The 21,231-nt window shown below is 39.6% G+C and overlaps 3 protein-coding genes and 1 long non-coding RNA gene across 6 annotated transcripts; 2 read left to right on the top strand and 2 right to left on the bottom strand.

The window, feature by feature from the left end:
- Positions 1–362: 362 nt before the first annotated feature.
- LOC135333023 (uncharacterized) lies at positions 363–777 on the bottom strand. Its single transcript, XR_010393728.1, has 2 exons — positions 703–777; positions 363–655 (listed from the first exon to the last, which is right to left on the bottom strand). It is a non-coding gene; the product is annotated as an uncharacterized LOC135333023 (long non-coding RNA).
- Positions 778–837: 60 nt separating this feature from the next.
- Positions 838–8,877, top strand: LOC135333018 (mitochondrial 2-oxoglutarate/malate carrier protein-like). Of its 3 annotated transcripts, XM_064527961.1 has the most exons (12): positions 838–951; positions 1,021–1,141; positions 1,923–1,984; positions 2,605–2,695; positions 2,754–2,837; positions 2,961–3,004; positions 5,145–5,223; positions 5,305–5,395; positions 5,471–5,561; positions 5,609–5,708; positions 7,404–7,455; positions 8,621–8,877. In XM_064527961.1, exons 2-12 carry the CDS (start codon positions 1,023–1,025, stop codon positions 8,777–8,779), a joined length of 972 nt encoding a protein of 323 aa, XP_064384031.1. In that variant the 5' UTR covers positions 838–951; positions 1,021–1,022; the 3' UTR covers positions 8,780–8,877. The 3 variants fall into 3 exon arrangements, with proteins under 3 accessions (XP_064384031.1, XP_064384030.1, XP_064384029.1); XM_064527960.1 differs by lacking the exons at positions 838–951; positions 1,923–1,984 and adding an exon at positions 2,385–2,446 and having other exon boundaries at positions 1,005–1,141; XM_064527959.1 differs by lacking the exon at positions 838–951 and having other exon boundaries at positions 1,007–1,141.
- On the bottom strand, positions 8,781–16,765 carry LOC135333016 (primary cilium assembly protein FAM149B1-like). Its single transcript, XM_064527956.1, has 11 exons — positions 16,600–16,765; positions 16,310–16,535; positions 16,102–16,241; positions 14,826–14,945; positions 14,722–14,774; positions 14,303–14,375; positions 14,049–14,239; positions 12,919–13,070; positions 12,745–12,863; positions 11,126–11,883; positions 8,781–8,921 (listed from the first exon to the last, which is right to left on the bottom strand). The coding sequence occupies exons 1-11, from the start codon at positions 16,623–16,625 to the stop codon at positions 8,875–8,877; spliced, it is 1,905 nt and encodes a 634-aa protein (XP_064384026.1). The 5' UTR covers positions 16,626–16,765; the 3' UTR covers positions 8,781–8,874.
- A 54-nt stretch (positions 16,766–16,819) lies between these two features.
- On the top strand, positions 16,820–21,097 carry LOC135333021 (tumor protein p63-regulated gene 1-like protein). The gene is made up of 5 exons (XM_064527963.1): positions 16,820–17,032; positions 18,931–19,019; positions 20,295–20,468; positions 20,525–20,756; positions 20,807–21,097. Exons 1-5 carry the CDS (start codon positions 16,820–16,822, stop codon positions 20,954–20,956), a joined length of 858 nt encoding a protein of 285 aa, XP_064384033.1. The 3' UTR covers positions 20,957–21,097.
- The last annotated feature ends 134 nt before the right edge of the window (positions 21,098–21,231 follow it).

The following is a 21,231-nucleotide window of genomic DNA, read 5'->3' as shown; positions in this document are numbered from 1 at the left end:
ACTGCATGTGATACATAGAGTTTTCTAGTGAAACGTCACTATCATTGATCTTGCGGTAACCGCATGCGGTTAGTTGCCACAAATATCGTGGCAAACGTTACACGAGTCTCTACACGGAGTTTGACCAGTCCCTTTCCCAAGGGCTGGCTGGCGAGTCTAGTACCTATATGCAGTCTCACCACAATCTGATTCTCAGCCACCAACCTCAGAGCTCATATGCCCACTGTCAATGAAGCTACGACTTCTAAAAAAATGCAGCCATAAGGGGTGTAACCGGTATAATTAAGGGGCGTGTCACCGGAAGTGGGCGTGGTCCAAAATTCTTCAGAAACCCCTTTAGTAAATGTCTAGCTATGCCCCTGTGCAGTATGAGTGACAGGCAATTCTTGCAGGCACAGAGCAAACCATACAAATAAAGGGGTGCTAGAAGCTGAGACTGTTAGTGTCATTGATGTTCTTCATGTTGGAGACACTCTGAACTAAACAATTCCATGTTGCAGCTTTATCACAGAGACAGGAGTGCCTGGGGTGTTTCTCACAGGGATCTTGGAGACAGAAGTGCCTGGGGTGCTCCTCATAGGGATCCTGTCTCCAGGATCAAGAGTGCTTCTCACAGAGACAAGATCAGACTGCCTGGGATGCTTCTCACAGGGATCTTAGAGATAGGAGTACTTGAGGTGCTTCTTATATAGGTCCTATTACCTTCAGGTCCTGACAACTTGGCCATAGGGGTACCTCTTAGTCTCTAGTAGGAGAAAAGGCTCCAATATGTAGAGGTTATAAAGAAAGAAAAGATGAATTGTTCAAAGAATGTAATTAAAAGGTCGCGATAATTAGCTAATTAGAGCTAAGGTTAATCGTGTCCTCCCTCCTCTGCGGCGTTCCATATAGCAAAGTGATCGTGTTAGGGTGCCACGCCCAGCAGTACATAAAAACGTAACATACCGGTACGTACACTACAGTGCAGTCTAGTTAATTTACCTATTTGAATTTGTATAGCTATAAAGATTCATTTCATAGTGATGAGTGGTGCTATGGCAGTGAAAGAAAATTCAGCTCCTTCGAAGGTTAACTCTGGTGGAAGCATTCCTCCTGGTTCACTTCCTCGTTCAGTGAACTTTCTGTTAGGTGGCACTGCTGGGTAAGTACATGTAGCAGTGTATGATAACCTGTGTAGGAGCTGAAATGTAACATATACTGCAATGTACTTATTAATTTTAGTGTAGATGTACGTGTGTAGATGTACGTACGTTTGTGTATTGCAGTCGATCGAACTGCCCTTTAAAATGTACCATTATGGCTGTTTTTACACGTAGCTAATACACATTTATAATACTCTCTATAATTATAGGAGCTAATCTATTCATGCCCATTAATACAGCTGTTGCATGTGAACATAAGTCTATAATCCCTTGCCTTGAAATGCAAAGGTACCTGTATTGATAGGCATGTGCTCTGCATTCGCTAGATGTTCTTATTTGTATAATTTAGTCCAACTACATGTACCTTGGCAAAGGAGGCTCTTGAAACTTTTGCTGACAAGACTAAGTATCTATAAGTAGCATGTATAATTAATATAGATGCATATTATATTACTCCTTTACGTACATGTACATGTAGTACATACATCAGTCTTTATTATTTGTTCGTTAATATACATGTGTGTGTATATACTTACCCAGGGTTGGCATCCTTTTGACTTGTTCACAGCAAAAGGGTTTATTATTAATTTGTGATCAGTTCCTTGCAGTGTGTGTATTTGGAGAAGCCAGACAATATTGAAGTGGTAATGGCGGATATTTATATGGCTATTCTACAGTGTATTAAACTGTTGAGTGCACTGCGAATGAGTAGAGTGGTGTAGTCTCTAGATTGCTGGTTCCTGTGATACTCAAGTATTGAATTTCATTGACTTTGTGTAGGTGTGGGGCTGTGTTTGTTACTCAGCCTCTGGACTTGATCAAGAATCGTATGCAACTCAGTGGTAAGTGTAAATGGCATTTACGAATGCCGTGTGCACTCTTCGAATTTTGGCGGAGCCAATTTTCATTTTTTGTGTCCTGTTGAAGTCTGAGACTGTTAGCAATTTATTATTGCGAATAGTAATAACTATAAACTAGCTGTGTGGCTTTAAGGTACTGCATGTAACTTCCCTCTGCTGCAGTTCGACGCTGAATGAATATTCATTCAACTTAGAACAATTGCTTAAAACAGTCTGTGCACAGATGTACACAGACAACGTGCTTTACTTGGATCAGTAGCTTGTGTGCTCATTGACGTTTTCAGTGAGCAAGCGATATCTGTTTCTTCTAATCGTATGCGATAAACTCGACACGTCCATAATCAAAGTAGCAAATAGATTAGTGACCATGCTTGTTGTGCAGAATGGCAGCCACTGTGTTTGTTCAACCCTTGGACCTAGTCAAGAATAGAATGCAGCTAAGCGGTGAGGCTATCTATGCATTGCAATTTATGCATTGCAATTGCAAGCACTCGTATACTGTACGCTGTAAGATCTCGGAAAACCTTTATGATTCCCAAGTGGCTTAGCAATGGGTTGATTCCTGTTGTTCCCTTACCATTAATTTGTTTGTTTTCTTGTAGGTGAAGGTGGGGCAAATCGTGTTCACAAAACAAGCTTCCATGCTTTGGTTAGGATAGTCAGAACTGAAGGATTTTTTGCTCTTTATAATGGGTAAAGAGATTGATTGCAAGAATGTCTTCGTTCAAAGCTCATATTTTTTCATCCACAGTTTGTCTGCTGGTTTATTCCGCCAAGCTACCTACAGTACAACACGATTAGGTGTTTACCAATCTTTGTTCGATCGATTCTCCAGGTATAATCATAAATATTACCCACCATTAGCTACAGCTTTATTTAATTCCATTAAGACTCATATTTGCTGTAATGTTCCATTGTCTATATAATAATTATGTCAGTGTATGGTGTTTCCATACAGCTCTGATGGAAGGCCTCCTGGTGTTTTAACAAAGATTGCTTTTGGTGCGTGAAAATGTAGCTTAGGTAATCGTATAGTGAAATCCAGTGAAACCTGTAAGTTCAGTGAATCAAGCGTATCCATGCTGTTGAGGGTAAATGTGTAGTACATATAACATAATATTATACCACACTCCACCGAGATTACGCCCACCCAAATTCAATGCCGATATAGTACACCAATGGTAATTAATGCGTAGAGAACTAGTATATGAATACATGTATGTGTACAATGTAGCTATTTCCTGAGTGTTGCGTGTGACCAGCAGGTACATTAGGGCATTTCCTATTTAGTGATTACTTCCTGCTTCCTGTTAAACATTGGCCCTAGATAGGAAAGCCTAAAAATACTGTGTGTATAACCTGGTTTCGAAATATGTAACCCTAGTGTACCTGCTCGCCATGTATTTTATAGTGAGATTAAGGAAATGTATGTGACCCGCTGGGTCAGCAGAGGAGGTATGACGTGCATGGAATTTGGCGATTGGTAATTACGTAACGATCACATGCTGTGATTATTGTGATTATTGTTGAGTCATGAGTGACCAGCATGCCTTAGGGTTACTTCCTGCTTCCTGTTAAACATTGGCCCTGATCTTTTTCATAGCAGGAGATTAAACACCACAGCAATGTGTATAATTATAGACAAGAGTTCATTAGGAAGAGTACTCAACTCCTGTCCAGTATACTAAACCACTGAAATCTTAAATTAGCAATGAATAACATATTAGTGGTTATATTATAATGTACTAATGTTATTCATTATCTGCATTGTTATTGTTGAGCGCCAGGAGCGCCTTGCATGTGGTTACAATCAGGGGCGGATCCAGTGGGGGGCTTTGGGGGCTTAAGCACCCCCCTGGCCTTGATGACAAGCCTGAAGAATAGAATCTAGAGCTAGCTATCAACACACTGCATGTACTGGATAGCACGTAGCTACGGTTACATTATCATGGCCACACCCAGTTTATTACTGAGCATGAACAATAATTGTTTCCTGCATGACTCATCAATAATTATTATTGATGAGTCATGCAGGAAACACATTGTACGTGAGTTAAAATATTTTTAGCTCCCCCCTATCAAGAATCCTAGATCCGCCCCTGACAATAGGAGATGTAGGTCTGGCAGGAGTTGCATACTTTTCCTAGGTCGAGCATAGTTATATGTGCAGCCTTACAGTGTATATGAATACATGCATGTGCGTAGCTAATTACATGTAAGTTGAGGTCGTACCGTTGTCACCAGCCGGTCAGCAGTGGTGGTACGTATGACAAACTAGCAATTGCATATAAACGATTACGTGCTGTGTTTATTGTCGTGTCAGCAAAATGTGTGGCTACATGATGCTCTAGCGACCTAAAAGTGATCTTGCAATTGCTGCCTGTTGTTTTAGTGTTTTTTAGCACTGCAATGGCATAGCAACTGGGTGGGGTTTAACTACCATGAACTTCCTTGCCTTTAGGGCACACTGATTTTTATAGCTGAAGAAGCATGACACTTGTTGGTAGCAGGACAGATGGGTGGAGCTCGCTTAACAACTAGGAAGGCTGGAGAAAGGGTGGGGCTTACTGCTTGGACATGAACTTGCATGGACAAGTTTGTGCAAAGAGCTAGAAGGTTAGCACTGGCTACAAGCTTGCTGTTCGTTTTTGTTAGCTAGTTGTATCTATAAGGTGAGGTACATGCATGTAGCTTAGGTAGCAAGCATTTTTCATTCCAATCGGTATATAACACTCGTTGTCTAGCCTCGAGACCAGGCCATTCGTTTTCTGAAAAAACACCTGGTCAATAGAACTCGTCTAATTACCGTTTACACAAACGTGGATAGGCTCAGGATTGGATTAAAGACCTGGAAAAAAGGCCTCGTGTAAACGAGACTATTGAGCAGATCGAGGGATACCGTACATGTACGATAGAGAAGTAAATATGTAACGTATAGTCAATCCCGTTATGTAACACTCATATACAGTGGAACCTCTGTTAACAACCACCTCCGAATAAAGGCCAGTTGCTAAAACATTATTCCCCAAAGGTGTCTGTTATAGAGGGGTTCCACTAATAGGGATAGCTAGCTTATACATTGCTGTTGATACAACTTCAATTCATGCTCATGATCACATCGACTTATTTCTTCTCTTTGTAGGAATGATTGCTGGTGCAACAGGTGCGCTTATCGGTACCCCAGCTGAGATTTCATTAATCCGGATGACATCGGATGGCAGGTGCGAGTCAAATTTTATCCACAGTTTACACTGTTTTCTGAATAACTATAATTATTGACCGTGTAACATTCTGATGTACAGGCTTCCTCCCAGTGAACAAAGGGGGTATAAGAATGTGTTTGATGCCCTTGCTCGAATCAGTCGAGAAGAAGGACTTGGAACTCTGTGGAGAGTACGTCATAAATTATAGTGATATAATATGCATGGCTTCTATAGTGCGTTTTAAAACATGCCGTTACTTCCACAGGGCTGTGGACCAACTGTGCTGCGTGCAATGGTTGTAAATGCTGCTCAGCTTGCAACTTATTCTCAAGCAAAACAGTTCTTGCTAACAACCTGTAAGAGCTAGAGTAAATTCCAATGCAATTTTTCACCTCTAATGCAGCTTACTTTGTCGACGATATTAAATGTCACTTTGGATCAAGTATGATAAGTGGATTGGTCACTACTTTGGTATCTATGCCTGTGGACATTGCTAAAACAAGGTTTGGTCATGTGTGTTTTTTGCCTCTTAGTTTCAAGGATAGAACACTTACATGTATGTGTACCCATAGATAAACGAAAGAGAGTGATAGGCAACGCCCAGCATGCACTTCCGTTGGATGAGGCTAGTTGCGTTTAATGAGTAAAACGGGGCGTGTAATGAGCAAAATGTCAGTTAAGATTTTATAGCTTAAGTAATATGGCAAGCTGTGCTCTTGAGGAGACAACCAAGACATCTAGGCTATTAATGTTTTAGAGTGATGAGGAAGTGAGCTCCAAAGGGGGTGTCAGTACTAGCCATAACAGGTCTGTTATTTCCCAACTCCTTCAAATGTCATCTCTTCGATCACACAAGACAGAAAAAGATACTTGTGTTTCACTTCCTAATACCTAAGTTGTGTCTTAGAGCACGAGAGGTACACAAACGTTTCATGGTGCTGCCACTACTTCACTGCATTATGAGCTGGGAAATAATTATGCTTTGTTCCATGCAGTTATAAAAACACACTTTAATTCTGTGAAACCAACATGTTATAAATATTGGAGATAGAGGTACAGAACTTACAATTTTGTGTTTTTCACACAAATAAAAGAAAGCTCTACACTAACATAGCAGCTGTAGCTATCAGTAGTGCTGGGTATGTGCGCATGTTTGCTTCAAATTTCTCTTTTAGGCCCCCTACGAGAAAACTAAGCAGATATATAGCAAGCAGTATGTACTTTCTTGAGCACAACAAACCTCCAACAAAGTTCTACATAATACCATGAGCAGATTACAGAAGGAGCGTCTAACTCTACATAATCGTGTGTTTTCCTAACCCTGCATTGTTTGTAAGAAAAGTGTTTATGTACTGTGTACATTGTACATACATGTACCGTATATCTACTAATTTATCGGACACTTCTAATTACCCCGGACATTCTTTTGGGCAATTTTCGCTGTTCTAATACAATGGACACTCTAGTGCTTTAATTCGTTCTAACCTGCTTGCTTGTTCCAATTTTACCCGGATAATTTCCAAAATAAATATTTTTTGCTGTCCGATAAATTAAAAGATATGCGGTAATTACAGACTGTGCATGGTCAGCCTGTGAGTATCATTATGAATGGATTTTGTATGTAGTGCAGCAGGTATGTTAGCCAGAAAGAGCTAAAACGAATAGCTAGACCTTTGATGGATGTTGGTATATGCATCATGGAAGAGGCTGTCATTGGTGAGGTACAGAAAGTTCTGAAGAGGAGCATATCCTATACCTAGACTAACACATACTAGGTGTTTTGTTTTTGCAGTAGGGAGTCTTACTGGGGTTCTTAAAAGAGAGGGTTTACTACCAGGCCTGTAGCTAGCTAGAGCTGTAGCTTTTCACCTTTATTGACCTATGCTCTGATAAAGTGCACCATCAGCTCAATTAGCACTCGCCCGCATATGATTATCACCTTATCGGTTTTGCAAATAAGGTCATGCTTTGCAAACTTGCACGAGATGTGATTCCCAACATAAAACGCTCCTTCTGTAATCTGCTCCTGATAATACTATGCTTCTGATAATACTAAGCAAATAATTATACTGCCCTTCAAACCTCCTGGATAAACATTGTATCATGTATGTACGTTAATTAACATGACTGTATTTGAGATTGTGTGTTTACATGTACATGTACATAATTAATGTCTGTCACCATCATACTGCCTATAGAATTCAAACCATGAAGACTGTGGACGGAGTTCCTGAGTACAATGGCAGCATGGTACGTACTTTTTATGTATAAAGTTTTCGTTTCATCCCACCCACTTGAGATAGACAAAGCATAATTATAAAGATGTGGTGTCAAATTTTGAGAGCTACAATCAATCATAGTATTATTATTTTCTCTCCTCAAAAAAACCACATACTTTCCAACTCGTGTGCACACCAAAAACTAGCTATAATAACTAACTTCGGTTATCCGAACCCTGATACCAGAATGACTCTCAACCTATCAATATTATCAGGAGTGCATGAATATATTCATGCACTCCTGATATTACATTTTATTCAGTCCAGAGCGCTTGCAAATGTACTAGTCTTGGACATAATGCATCAGTGAACAGAACAAGTTACATATATTGCACATCTCATAGACAGTACTAATTAATGTGATGATGTCGTTATTCTACAACATTGGGGGTTCACCCCTGCCCCCCCCCCGTACTAGATAAAACCCTGCCTATAGTTTTTTGGCTTGGTTTTAGATACATGTAGTAGATCATGCGATTTAGCGCGGCAGACTTTATTACCCGCGGCCGGCGGGTATAGTAGTCCGTTGGTTTGTTAGCCTGTTTGTGTATTCTGAGTCTACTCACCTGTATATCATAACGCTGCATTTACAGCATAAAAAAACGTGATAGTGGCAGATTTTGATGTTAAAGCTTAATTGAACTTGCACGTTGAGCTAGCTACACTGTGGCCTTATGGATCACGTACCAGAAACAATGGAAAAGGGTCACTCCAGTAGAAAGCTAGAATTGTGCATGACTGGTTTGTTGTCTGGGGAGGCTTCTTTGCTGACTCTGAATCCTAGCACCAAGGAGCCATACTTCTCTAAAACTCCAGGCTTCTTTGCTGTGATCCTAGTCCCCCCAGTGCATGTCTCCACTTTGTTCTCAAATGTTTCAGCATGCCTCCTGAGTCCATGCACTGTGTCTCTGGTTTTAATAGTTGCTGTGCTAGACAGCTCAGTCATACATACTATACGCACTGGATGTATAATATCATGTCACCAGCCGAGGGTTTGCACTTTAGTGCTCTAGTTTTTTAAGTTGCTCTCTTCTTTCTTTCTTTTTGTTCCTCCTCTATCTTCTCTGTAGTTATAATTATGCTAGTATTTTTAGAGGATAATATTATCATAATACATGTACTGTCATTTATTATAGGATGTGTGGAAGCAGCTGGTTCGGAAGGAAGGAATTTTTAGTCTCTGGAAGGGGTTCACACCATATTACGCCCGACTTGGCCCCCATACAGTGCTTACTTTCATTTTCTTAGAGCAATTTAGGAGATTATATTACGATTACTATGTGAGAAACAAGTAACTGCAAGCAATAGAAGTTAAAACTTTGATCACAAGTGTAAATCATTAATATTAATTTAAATGTTATGTCAATAAGCAATAATTTTTATTTATGTGTTATCTGACATGACCTCTGAGTTTCCCTCTGGCAGAAGGTCTTGATTCTGCAATGCAAAAGATAGTCGTAAACAAAATAATTATCAGTCCCGCCAACAACTTTTTGGCCAGGTGAGCCATGTGTTAAATTATCGGTCACATGTCATCTACAAGTAAAGTAGACGCTCGTGCAGCTTGGCTGGAATAGCGAGGTGGCTGCATTTCTGAAAATAGTTACGGCTAAAAAGACCCTACCTTGCGGATCAAAATGACTTATTTTGCAGTTCTGTCTCGAGGATAATGGCACGATTAACCTTTATCTAATTATCACGACCTTTTATAATGAAATACTTTGAACGATTCATTTCTTTATTTATAACCTCTACATATTGGGACACACAGCTAGAACAGTACTGTAGTATGAGTGACAGCCAGGCACAGAGCAAACTATAAAAATAAAGGGGTGCTAGAAGCTGAGACTGTAAGTGTCATTGATGTTCTTCATGTTGGAGACACTCTGAACTAAACAATTCCATGTTGCAGCTTTATCACAGAGACAGGAGTGCCTGGGGTGCTTCTCACAGGGATCTTGGAGACAGGAGTGCCTGGGTGCTCCTCATAGGGATCCTGGAGACAGGATCGAGAGTGCTTCTCACATAGACAAGATCAGAGTGCTTGGGATGCTTCTCACAGGGATCTTAGAGATAGGAGTACTTGAGGTGCTTCTTATAGGGGTCCTATTACCTTCAGGTCCTGACAACTTGGCCATAGGGGTACCTCCAGTAGGAGAAAAGGCTTACTTCGCTCTAGCTCAATAATTATGTAGAGGTTATAAAGAAAGAAAAGATGAATTGTTCAAATAAAAGGTCGCGATAATTAGCTAATTAGAGCTAATCGTGTCCTCCCTCCTCTGTAATGGATCATTATGCTCGAGCTCATTAGTCAAACCACACCTAAAACGTCATATCTGGCCGTAATAAACATACATTAAAAACCTATGCCAGTACTGCATGGCCAGTATACGGAATAGACGATGCAGACTTTTCTTATGTTTGCGATCACCCCCATTGACCTACATTATTAATTATAGCTTCATTATTTTTATCTGTCAAACCACACCCAAAACGTCATATCTGGCCGTAATAAACTACCTATGCCATGCAGTACTGCATGGCCAGTATACGGAATATGATGCAGACTTTTCTTATGTTTGTGATCACCCCCATTGACCTACATATAGCTATTGGAGAGTAGACTCACAAAAGTCGTCACTGTTGCACGGCAAACAGTAGACTGGTAAAACTCCATGTAGAGACTCGTGCCACGATATTTGTGGCAACTTAAGTGACTAGACCGCATGCGGTTACCACAAAATCATTGATAGCACTAGAAAAGGTAAGATCATTTTTTAGCCTTGGCTATGTTCTGAAATGCGGCTACCTCGCTATTCCGGATTAATGAGAGTCTACTGTATCCTACTAACAGCTGATCAATTATTAGTAGTGACACGTGATTGTAGTATACATGTATAATAATAATGAGTTGGTTCGTTTTAATTAAGTGCTATAATTATGTTCCTTTACTTGGGTGGCTTAATTACAGTGGAACCCGGCCTCTATAAGAGAACCAAGCATTATTTTGCAAATCCAAGAAAACATCATTGATCTTCGAGCAGCTGTAGCCTATAGTCTACACAGACACACACACAAACACACTAGCGTATATTTTGCTTGCGCATGCTTGTACCGAAGACTCTAAAAATTGTATTCTTTTCTTCAACGAATCTATTATATAATAAATTACAAAGCTTGAGGTGTCTTTATGATCTCTCGCAGCTGTGACCAACTGAACGGTAAAGTAGAAGTCAGCATAAGTGTCCATTACAGAGAAAGTTCAAGGAGTATACATTATGTAGTCTTACTAGCTACTACCTAAAACTTCCTTTCTTCACTAAGATAATAGTGAACATAATAGTGAACATGTGGCATTCAGCTACTGCGCATGCTCAACTCTTCATTCTGGGTGGGCTTATAATCGAGTGAAAATACCCTCATGCAAGAACTTCAAAGCAAAAGAGGGGATGGGTGTTTATTCAAGATGGGCTTATTTTCGCGAGGGTGCTCCAAGGAATACACACCGAGGAATACGCACCGAGGCATAAAAACTAGCTGCAAGCCTGCTAAAGGTTTTCATCATTGATTTCTTTACATGCATGCATGGGTATACTACAACATGCTTACAACAATTGCTCTTAGTAGTAGATATTACTTACTAAACAATCCAGATGTTCCAGTGATTGTAAAAGCTTGTGTATCGGAGTCCATATGTTCACTATCCTCAGCTATGCTCAGAGTGAATCTGTCTTTAGACGCAGTAATGTCTATCACATCATTTCGGTCGATAACAGTACCATGATGTGCAGCAGCATGTCCAACAACTGTCATGTTACCATAAAATTGCAGTGCCTGTTCAGAACATTTTCTACCAACTGATTTTGGGGGTCCATCCTGTCTACATGAAGTTGATGTTGTGCTTGGGCGAATATCTTCTGACATGGTGACTTTGTTTTTCCAAGTATCTTGGAAATCTGCTGCACTAATAATCCTAGAATTAAATGTTACACGGTTCTTGTCACGAGCACTGGTTCGTAGCTGAAATGGAGGAGATTTTTCAAAGCTATTGGTATAGCTGATATTGGTTACACTACTAAGAGTTGTTTCCAACGGGGGTAGTTGATTGTTTCTTGTGAATGGTGTTGACGGTGGTGAAGACATAGAAACATTTGTGGACAATTTAAATCCTCGAATACAGCTGTCTATTGCAGGTGTTTTTGGTCTGTCAATTGGTTTCAGGGAAACATTTCTTCTGCTCGTTACCCTGCTAGACATGAGGCGCGCCCCGGGGCCAGATTGTAGCTGCAAGTCCGAAAATTTAAGGGGTAAGGGAGTGTTGCTCTTTGGTGCATGAGATCCCACACTTGTACCAGGTCTGAATATCAAAGGTGTCCCTTCTCGGCTGACGTCAGTGACCCTATTTGTAAAAAAGTATTTTGCTCTTTATGAGTCTGCCATATAATTCTAATTTTAAAAGTGATAATCAAAAATTCAAGGTAATGGAAAAGCCTAACAATCAAAATTCAAGGGTAATGAAAGAATGAAAGCACCGTGTGAGTGCTGATGCCTCGGTGAAGGTGTCAAAACTATACATATTATAAAGCTATACTAGCTATTGCTAATTATACACATTATATCATGATAAACATTTTTGTATGAATGCATGCAAGCAGAATCCAGAATCACAGTGAGGTGTCAAAACTATACTATAGCTACGTATTGCTGATTATATACACATTATAATTATTATGATAAACATTTTTGTATGAATGCATGCAAGCAGAATCCAGAATCAGTAAGAATAGCTAGCGTTCTAGTGTAGAGCAACTACTAAGTGGAGTAGCAACACTACATGGACAAGTTTTTTACACACTCTTCTGCAATATGGCATTTCAAGTAAGCAAAACTACGCATAACCAAGCATTATTTTGCAAATCCACAAATTAAAATCCAAAAAAAACATGACTAGAAGCCTCTTACTTGCACTTCATTGATCCTTGAGCAGCCGTAGCAGTCGATCTACACACACAGACACACAGGCATGCATACACACATGCAGACACACACATGCATACACACACACACACACAAACAAACACACTACCGTATACCTCGCTTGCGTATGCGCATCGAGGCATAATTACACCCAACCAGGAGAATTTCACAGCCTGTAGCCAACCTGGAAATGTTCATAGCCTGTAGCTAATATTATATAGAAACCGCTCTAACAACCGCTCAGCTAATCTTAGCTTCATTTGTTTGTGTAAAATTAACTTACACAGATGGAAGTCTATGTTGAAGAGAGACTGAACGAATCTGCATTACTCCAGAAAGGTTGCCACTGACTTGAGGTAAAGTAGCTGGGAGATTGGAGCTTGAATGTTTAAATCTAAGGAACTATACAGTAAGAAAAAATATGAATCGTGTTGTAAACATCTTCTATGGTACCCACCTTAGCTCCAGAAGGTCCAGGTGCCTTAGTTAGAGTAGTAGGGTCTCGTAAACCTCTCAAGATGTATGGCTGGTGATGGAGAAATTCACTGTCTTCAGTGTCAGCCAGAGGGGGGAGTGACACATCAAGAGCATAACTGTTACTATGCCTCCCTACATGATAATAAATTATGTATGCATGTACCGTACGTATTACTAGAATATTTTGCTGGTGAAAAACCTTTGCGAATGAGCCAAATCAGCAGAAAATTTGACTCGTTGCGATCTAACTATTGCGTTCTGGCAAGGATCGTGTGTATTTACATGTAGTAGTAGGTTTCGCGGATTTTATTGTTACGAATTGATCAACCCTCGCAAGTTCGCAAATGTTTGATGCTCGCAAAACATTCTAGTAATATGGTACGTAGTAACATAGCTCACGATACATTTTATTAATACATCCTACAAAAAGGTTTGTAATGTGAAAATTGCTAAGATAGGCCAGGGAAAGCACTGAAACAAACGAGGGGGAAAGCCATGAATCATTGCGTCACAACGTTATTCACAGGTCTGTGCAAGTGAGTAGCATCTTGCAGGCAGTACTGCTGCACTAGATTTATGTACACACGGCATGTCACAACCCACCCCCATTTCATAACTTGCCACAAGATGCTATGACGCAGAGGGAGGAACCTTATCTTAGTATTTCAAAGCAATTCTACATGTAGTGGTCATTTTTATAATTCTAAAAATTAACTGTTATGCAGTACCTCACCAATGACAGTTTCTTCCATGATGTGTACCAACATGCATCAAATGCCTACATGTAGCTATTCATTTTAGCCCTTTTTGCAACCTGGCTCTCATTACACTATACATGCATACGAATCCATTCATAATCATATTCACACGCTGACAACGTTTGTAACTTACAAATGTATGTATACTAAACACCTTTTTTTATAAGGCAACGCGGCGGTTATATAAATGCCCGATCCATGTAGAGTTAGACGCTCTTTCTGTAATCTGCTCCTACTCTCGTGCATATTTAAAGATGACCTCTACTTTAAATAGGTTGCTTTATACCGAAATTATATTCGTTTATAGCCTACTGGCGAAGTTTCACATGTGACCTTAAAGTACATTATGTACCCATTGTCGATGCTCTCTCTCTAATCACGGTCACCACTGGCTGCAACAAGGATACAGTTTCGTTCCAAATCTGATCAAAAACAAGATTGCAAACTGTGTCCTTCACAGCAGCATTGGGAGTCAATGGAGGTAGCCGATGATTGCGTTTTAATCTTGAATGACGAGTTGTTTCAGAAAGAGTTTCATCGATCCTGTTTATAACGAAGTGCATGCATGCACAAATGAGCAGTGTTCGTACACACATGACAACTTACGACTTATCAAATGCAAAAAATTCCTCAATCACCCCATCTGCTGCAAGTACTTCCTCATATGAGTGGGAGCAGCCTGTGTCAATTATTCAACCAACACGTTGTAGTGTATATAATATATAAGACACATATACCACAGTATTGCACATGTAATGTGCACAGATGCTAGCCTACAAATAAACAGAGTGCGTATGGTGACAATGTCCTCGATGAGTGAGTAAATTTAACAGACAGACTGATACACATACATGTAACGATAACGTGTAAGAAAACGACCGTTACAACAGAGCACAAAATCCCATACCCACCACTGACCAGCAATACCAACATGGAAGGTAAGAGTTGCTATCCCCTTCTCAGGGCATGATTTTAATTAGCAACGTACTACAGGTACAGTACATGACTGTACGTATACAACTCACCAACTGTAATGGGAGGAGCTTTAGGTTCTATGTGCCTACCCACCACTTCAAGACTGCAAAAATAAACTAGAAGTCAAATTAGAGTAATAATCTTTGTTTCTTACTCTTGAGAAGGTTCCATGGAAGGAACAAAATCAGACAACACATCGAGCATGAGAAATGGGTCAGGGTCAATCATATCAGTCCCATCATCCATGGAGTCCAACAAGTGAAGTCCGTGGACCCTGTATAAAATTAAAGCACCGCGGGTGCTGATGCCTCGGTGGAGGTGCAAAGCTACATAGCTTTTATACACACATTATATCATAATCATTAGAGTGGGATAATGATCAATCATGAAGAGTGGGTAATGATTGACTATGAGTGTTGTTAAAAACGATTGATGCCAAAAGTTCAAGTCTAAAATTAATGGCTGCATCAGCAGAGCCTTGCACCTCTCTTCTCACTCTTGCAGCTACCAATAGCTAGCGTTCTAGTGTAGATCGAGCTAACTACTAAGTAGAGTAGCAACACTCAGTGAACAAGTTTTGCTACGCACTCATTTGAAAAGGCTGCAATGGCATTCCAAGTAGAGAACGAAGCATTATTTTGCAATACAGTTATATGTATAATAATTATTATTATCGTTCACACTTTCCATAGAGTTTTCTTGGACGGTGTAACGATCGATGCACATCATAACCTTGACAAGCACCATCAAATTCGCACATAAGAACACCATAATTATTTGGGGGCTGTATATGCATGTGTTGGCAGAGATACCGTATTAGAATGTTTTGCGAGCATAAAACATGATTACTTCGCAAAAACCTAGCTGACCAGTATGACCAACAATCCTTGCCAGAACGCAATAGTTGAACGTAAAAGGTCAAAATAATTTTCTGCTGATTTGGCTCATTCGCAAAGATTTTTTCACTAATAAGTAAATCATTAAGTTGTAGTGCACTTACGTATGTTTAAAATTTATCTTTTTCACGAAATAATAATGGATTCAAGTACAAAACCAGTTTGACAGGTCAAGCTGTACACCAGGCTAGAGATCATGTGACAGCACTAAAATCCTTTATAAAACACCTAGCTAAGATCACGGGTTTTAATGGTGGGCTCTCGGTTACGTGATGCATTCAGCTTCACCTCTTAAATACGAGTGACTGTTTTTGAATCACTTTATTGTTTTAAGAAGTGAGAAATGAAGTTAAAGATATGTCAGACGCGTTGCTAAGTAGTTGTACATGGTTGTTCGTGAACAGACTAGTCTACTCCCTCAAAAATACTCTCAACAAAAACATTTTGATGTCTCTTGTAACTCACAATACTGTTAAAAATTGTGAGTGTGCGTCATAATTATTCACCTAACTCGTATACAAACTGATTTCTTACATAAGGTGTGGGAAGTTTGCGCTCCACTGATTACATTCTTCATCAACTTGCACATTTCCTGTTGGCTTCCCATTATAAAGTGCTGAATGAATTATATCCAACTTCTTGCGCACCTTCTCAGCCATTTCTTTCTCAAATAGCTAATATAAATCATTATTATTATTTTACGTTCATACAGACTTCTAAACACAGCTGACTGACTACTTACAGCTTCATCAGCACCCCAGGAATTGGTTGAATATCTCCCAGAGAACGATTCTGTGAGAGTGCAATCACTGCGATTGATAGAAGCCGTCATTGAGCCACTACCAACAAGTGTTGAATCACTAAAAGTTCGCGCTTTATCATGAACAATTTGGTGTAGAGACTTTACCAAATGTCCTTCATTCCAGCCTTTTGAATCTTGAACTGGACTTCTAATGTTTCCATTAATACTGAGGCAAGAAAAAAACAGTTGCCATATTAAGTACATGTATGAGCAGATTCATATCTACTTACAAACTGCAGATATTTGATCTTGACATACTCAGTCTCTGAAGGACAAGCTGATACCGGGAATTTTTACCATGACCTTAACAGTTAACGGGTGGCGTGGCAAAGACCGACCTTCTGAGCTGTTAGACAATATTTTCCGCCATCTTGAACGGAATAGATGGGCGTGGCCAGTGCCCAAAAAACAGTTGATATTTTTTAAGGAGCAGCAGTGCAGTACGTGGTTATGGCTACTCCTACTCAAAATCCTGAACCTGTGGCTGGTGCAAGTAATGAAAGTCCTTCTGATCTGTCTACAGTATCTGAAAATGTCACTGTTGAAAGTTCTGGGGCTAGAATAGTAGATGAGAAGGAAGTACCACATGTGGTAACAGAGAAACTAGATGAAGCCTGGAAAGTTTCCAGTATTCCTGAGCCTAAGCAGTATTTCTGTTTGGATGTAAGATTCCCAACACTATGTACTTTTATGTCTTTAATCCAACTCACAATGTAGGTGAGTTGGATTTGGTCCTATTATACTATGCATGCTAGCAAGAGTCCAGATTATAAGAGGAGAGAAAGTATCGAACGCATGCATACTGCACTGTACTGTGCATCAGATGTATTCGGAAAGTAGCGTGACTACCTGTCTAAAATTCGTGCTCAATAATGAGAATTAATTTGGGCAATAACTTTATTGCTCGAGGCAAATGGCGGCTCCAGGTGCTCAGATTGATCAGATACAAAGCAGGAAGTCATGTTACTTTCCGAATACATCTAAATGCAAGGTAATGCTTTGTTCGATACTCTCTCTTTTTATCATGCATGGGCTCTTATGCTAGTGATTCCACACTCTTCAAGAGTATAAAGCTCTATAGGAGACCAAATTCAACTTGAAAGTAACTATGTTGATCATAAAAGGAATACGTTAAGTTAATTAGAATGCAGACAGAGATGACCTTTGACGTTTTGCAGAAAGATTAAGCGGCTTGACTGAAAAATAGCTGGTTGTTTTCACCAGTCGGTGCGCAGGTATTAGGTGTAATCACACTCGGTTAATCGTGGCGTAAGCGGTGGTGGGTGACCCTTCTTGGCCACCGTATGGACTAGTTTGCTAGGGCAGCAATGTTTTGTCTTGACGTCTGTCTCTTAAGTTTACTAGGATTGGCACTACTTCTGTAGCTTTTTAGCACTTTTCACACGTATTTCTCCTATGTTCTTATCTGAAAACTGACTGCACAGCTAGTTCTAGAGCTATTGATTGTGTGTTATGAGAGTCATATGCATAGATATAGACATTTCTAAAAGTGCACTAATGTCGCACTTCACCACAAATGAGTGACTGACTATAAGTAAATAACTAAGTAAGGTTCTTGAGAAGCTTTTCTTCCTTGTACAAGGATCCTCATGATATTTTGCAATCAGTTTCCAAACAACTACTGTAACCGTCTTGGCCATGGGCATTTTTCTCAGATTAGCAACCGCTTTCATGAGGCACATGACCTCTTAGGCTCGACTTCTGTTACTTAGTCATCTTTATATGACTTTTGAGAGGCTCGGGGTTGGCCTCCAATTATTATTGAGAAACACATCGCGACTACAGCTACAGCTACATATGTCATGGTTCATTTATCATTTCTGTATTGTAACTTGTAGTTTATACCCTCAAGCTTATAATTCCCTGGGAAACTATGAGATTATGGCTCACAATTTCCCTGCTAAATACACGCAAGTGGGATCTAAAGCATAATAAACAGAAGCGCTTTTTAACAAGGAATACAAAGGTATATGAAGTATGACAAAGTTATGACAACATTATGAAGTTCATGCAACCTCCACAAATAGATTTATAGATGTTATTCCTGGCTAATTCCATTAGTAGTTTTTAATGGAAACCCCTTGCCCTTATTGTCTTGGTTCTTAGTACATGAGGCGTGCAGGAAGCGTGCAGTGAAAATTAATACGTTGGCAAAAAGGTTTATAGGAGCATTTGATTTAGCTATCTACATGTAGCTATCTTCGGAGCTAACCAGCTTATACACAAGAAACTGCTATAATACCTTTTCTTGACAACTGCTCACTGACACGATGCATCACTTCCTGGTGGGCGTATTCTTGAAGCAAAAATTAGCCTACGCAGGAAATTTCACTCGAAAGCAGGGGGAGGCGGGCGTAATCTCTGTAGAATACGGTAAATAGTTAGCTAACGGTCATTGTGTATTATTGCCTATTATATACCACCAATTAACTGTTATTGCGTATCTTGGAAGAATGTGTTGTATTACTATACAGTGTATATAAATTATATGTACACTTCAAGTACATGCATGCCAATCATTCCTATATTTCATCATGTAGGCCAACCTGCTAGATGCTGCCATCACAGCTGTGAAAGCAAGGCTTGAAGATAAAGATAGCAATGTTCGTGGGGCTTGGCTTCTAACTGAGTAAGCTGGTCCTTACCGTGGCATTTACATGTTATACCGCAGCAAGGATGGTTCTAGGGGTGAGGTTACAACCCCACCAAACAGTGTTCTGCAATGCAGTATTTATTGTAGATATGACTGCTGTAAGTTGCAGTTGACCGTTTTTTAGTAAATTTTCTGTGTTTCACAATTACCCACCAATGTGAATTTCCTGGATCCGCCCCTGCATAATTAGTCATGCACCAGTTCTTGCGACAAGTCATTATAATTATTTCTCTCGAGACCACATGTCAAATACAGTCATAATTGTTGAAATTAATATTAATGCAATCTGTCGTTGCTGAAGTGTCTCCAAGGTGTCATAATTATGGTGAAGCTGCATTCGATAATAGCCCATGCAAGCCACATAAAAAAGGTGTTATAGTAAAATATCCTAGTGGCACCCAAATTATTACGATCAATTGGATAGATTTTTTCTTAAATGTTCATACCGTATCATAGTACACCCACCTTTTTTGTAGGCTTAAGCGGCGACACATTTACTTTTAAAGTGTGTACAATTAATTTATATACACAATAATATTCATCCTAAATTAAAAGCATACTGAACAAAATGTTGTGTTTTGCTAGTTATTGTTGCTATCTGGTATAATTATTATACTTTCTCTACAAAAGGAAGAGGACAACCTGCAAATTAAAATCACTGGTGATCGACATCATTCTGAGATTTGTAGTAGCACTAGTTGTTCTCTGCATACACTTCTTTGAGAGCAAGCAGAACCACATATGTCCATTGTTTGTACGAGCATTGTACGAGCATTGCAAAGAGCTCACTCATTAACTGGCTTTCTTAAAAAGCTTTCTACAAATCACACTAACTCACTGTTGAATTTTTCTAGATATTATACCTACTGCGCATGCATGCTCAAACTCTGATTTCTGGGTGGACATACTTTCAAAATGCCCTTGTGCAGGATGTTGCATGTAGGGATGGGTGTAGGCGTATTTTCGCAAAGATACAGTACCTCTCCTATCAGTTCCAATTTTGAAGTTCACCAAAGCAACAACTTCTTGGTAGTCCAATTACTTTTTGCTGTACAAGTATACAGTAGTGTATGAACTGTAAATTAATGTTTCTACCAAACAGCATCCGTGCAGCGATTTGTGAGATCCTTAAGCGGTAATCTCTTTTAACCACCTAATTTGTAGGCAGGAATGTGCAAGGGTGTAAAGTATAATTCTATACCATCTACACTATGTCAATAAGAGAACGACGATACATGTTTCCCTCTACAGAATTGATCACTGGGACCTCGAGAAAGAACGGTTGATACTTTTAAGTGATAACAACATTATCTCTGTCAAGTACAACTTCATTCTTGGTCAGATAGAGGAGCTAAAGTTTATTCCAGTGCCATATATTTCAGAGCTTTTGTTTGGAGATTTCAAGTATCCATCATCTTACGTTTTGTAAGAAATAATTATTGATCAGTGGAATAGATTTAACTATAATTATTACATTGTAGCTCACGTATTGCAAAAGGGCTAAAGGTGACATGGGGAAAGAAGGAAGCACCTGTTCGCTTCATTGATCGGTGGAATCCCTTTAGCTCCAAAGTGCCGAGTGCCACATTTGCGTCACATGTACTTGTCCGTCGCAAAAAAATGATTGACCCAAGACTCACAGTAGAGAGTGCTGTACCTGAAATTGAAAAGGCCATTGTAGACTTCTGGAAGCAGAACGGGCGGATACAAGAGGTTTGTGCAACATTGTGCTTAGTGAATTCATAATTATATTATATATACAGACAAGTGATGGAAACACACAACGTGCTGGTGATGATTTCCGTGTCACTGGTGGAGAAATTGTCGTTGGTCATCTTGTTGGGCTCACTGCACTCGTCCACAATGAGAGTAGCCTAGGATTCTTTAAAAGAAGGGGAGCTGTCAATTGGTAGAACTTTAAAGTTGCGTAGAAGTGTACACTCTCTTGGCAGATGACTGACTATTAAGCCTTGTTATTTTACATCACTGTTTTATCCTAATTATGTTGTAATGTTATAAATTATGGCCCTGCAGCAATTAGTGTTAAAGTTCAACATCCTTAAATACAACGAAGACAGTGGAGCAGAGTTCCAATACTCCTAAGGACGGCGCTAGCTAAAGCATAAAACTACAATGCCATACAGTAGTTACACAACACAGTAAATAATATAATTAAGCCAAGAAAAAT

Source organism: Halichondria panicea, chromosome 3 (genome assembly GCF_963675165.1).
Source record: "Halichondria panicea chromosome 3, odHalPani1.1, whole genome shotgun sequence".
NCBI classification, from domain to species: Eukaryota; Metazoa; Porifera; class Demospongiae; order Suberitida; family Halichondriidae; genus Halichondria; species Halichondria panicea.
This window is presented reverse-complemented; position numbering and strand designations above follow the sequence as displayed.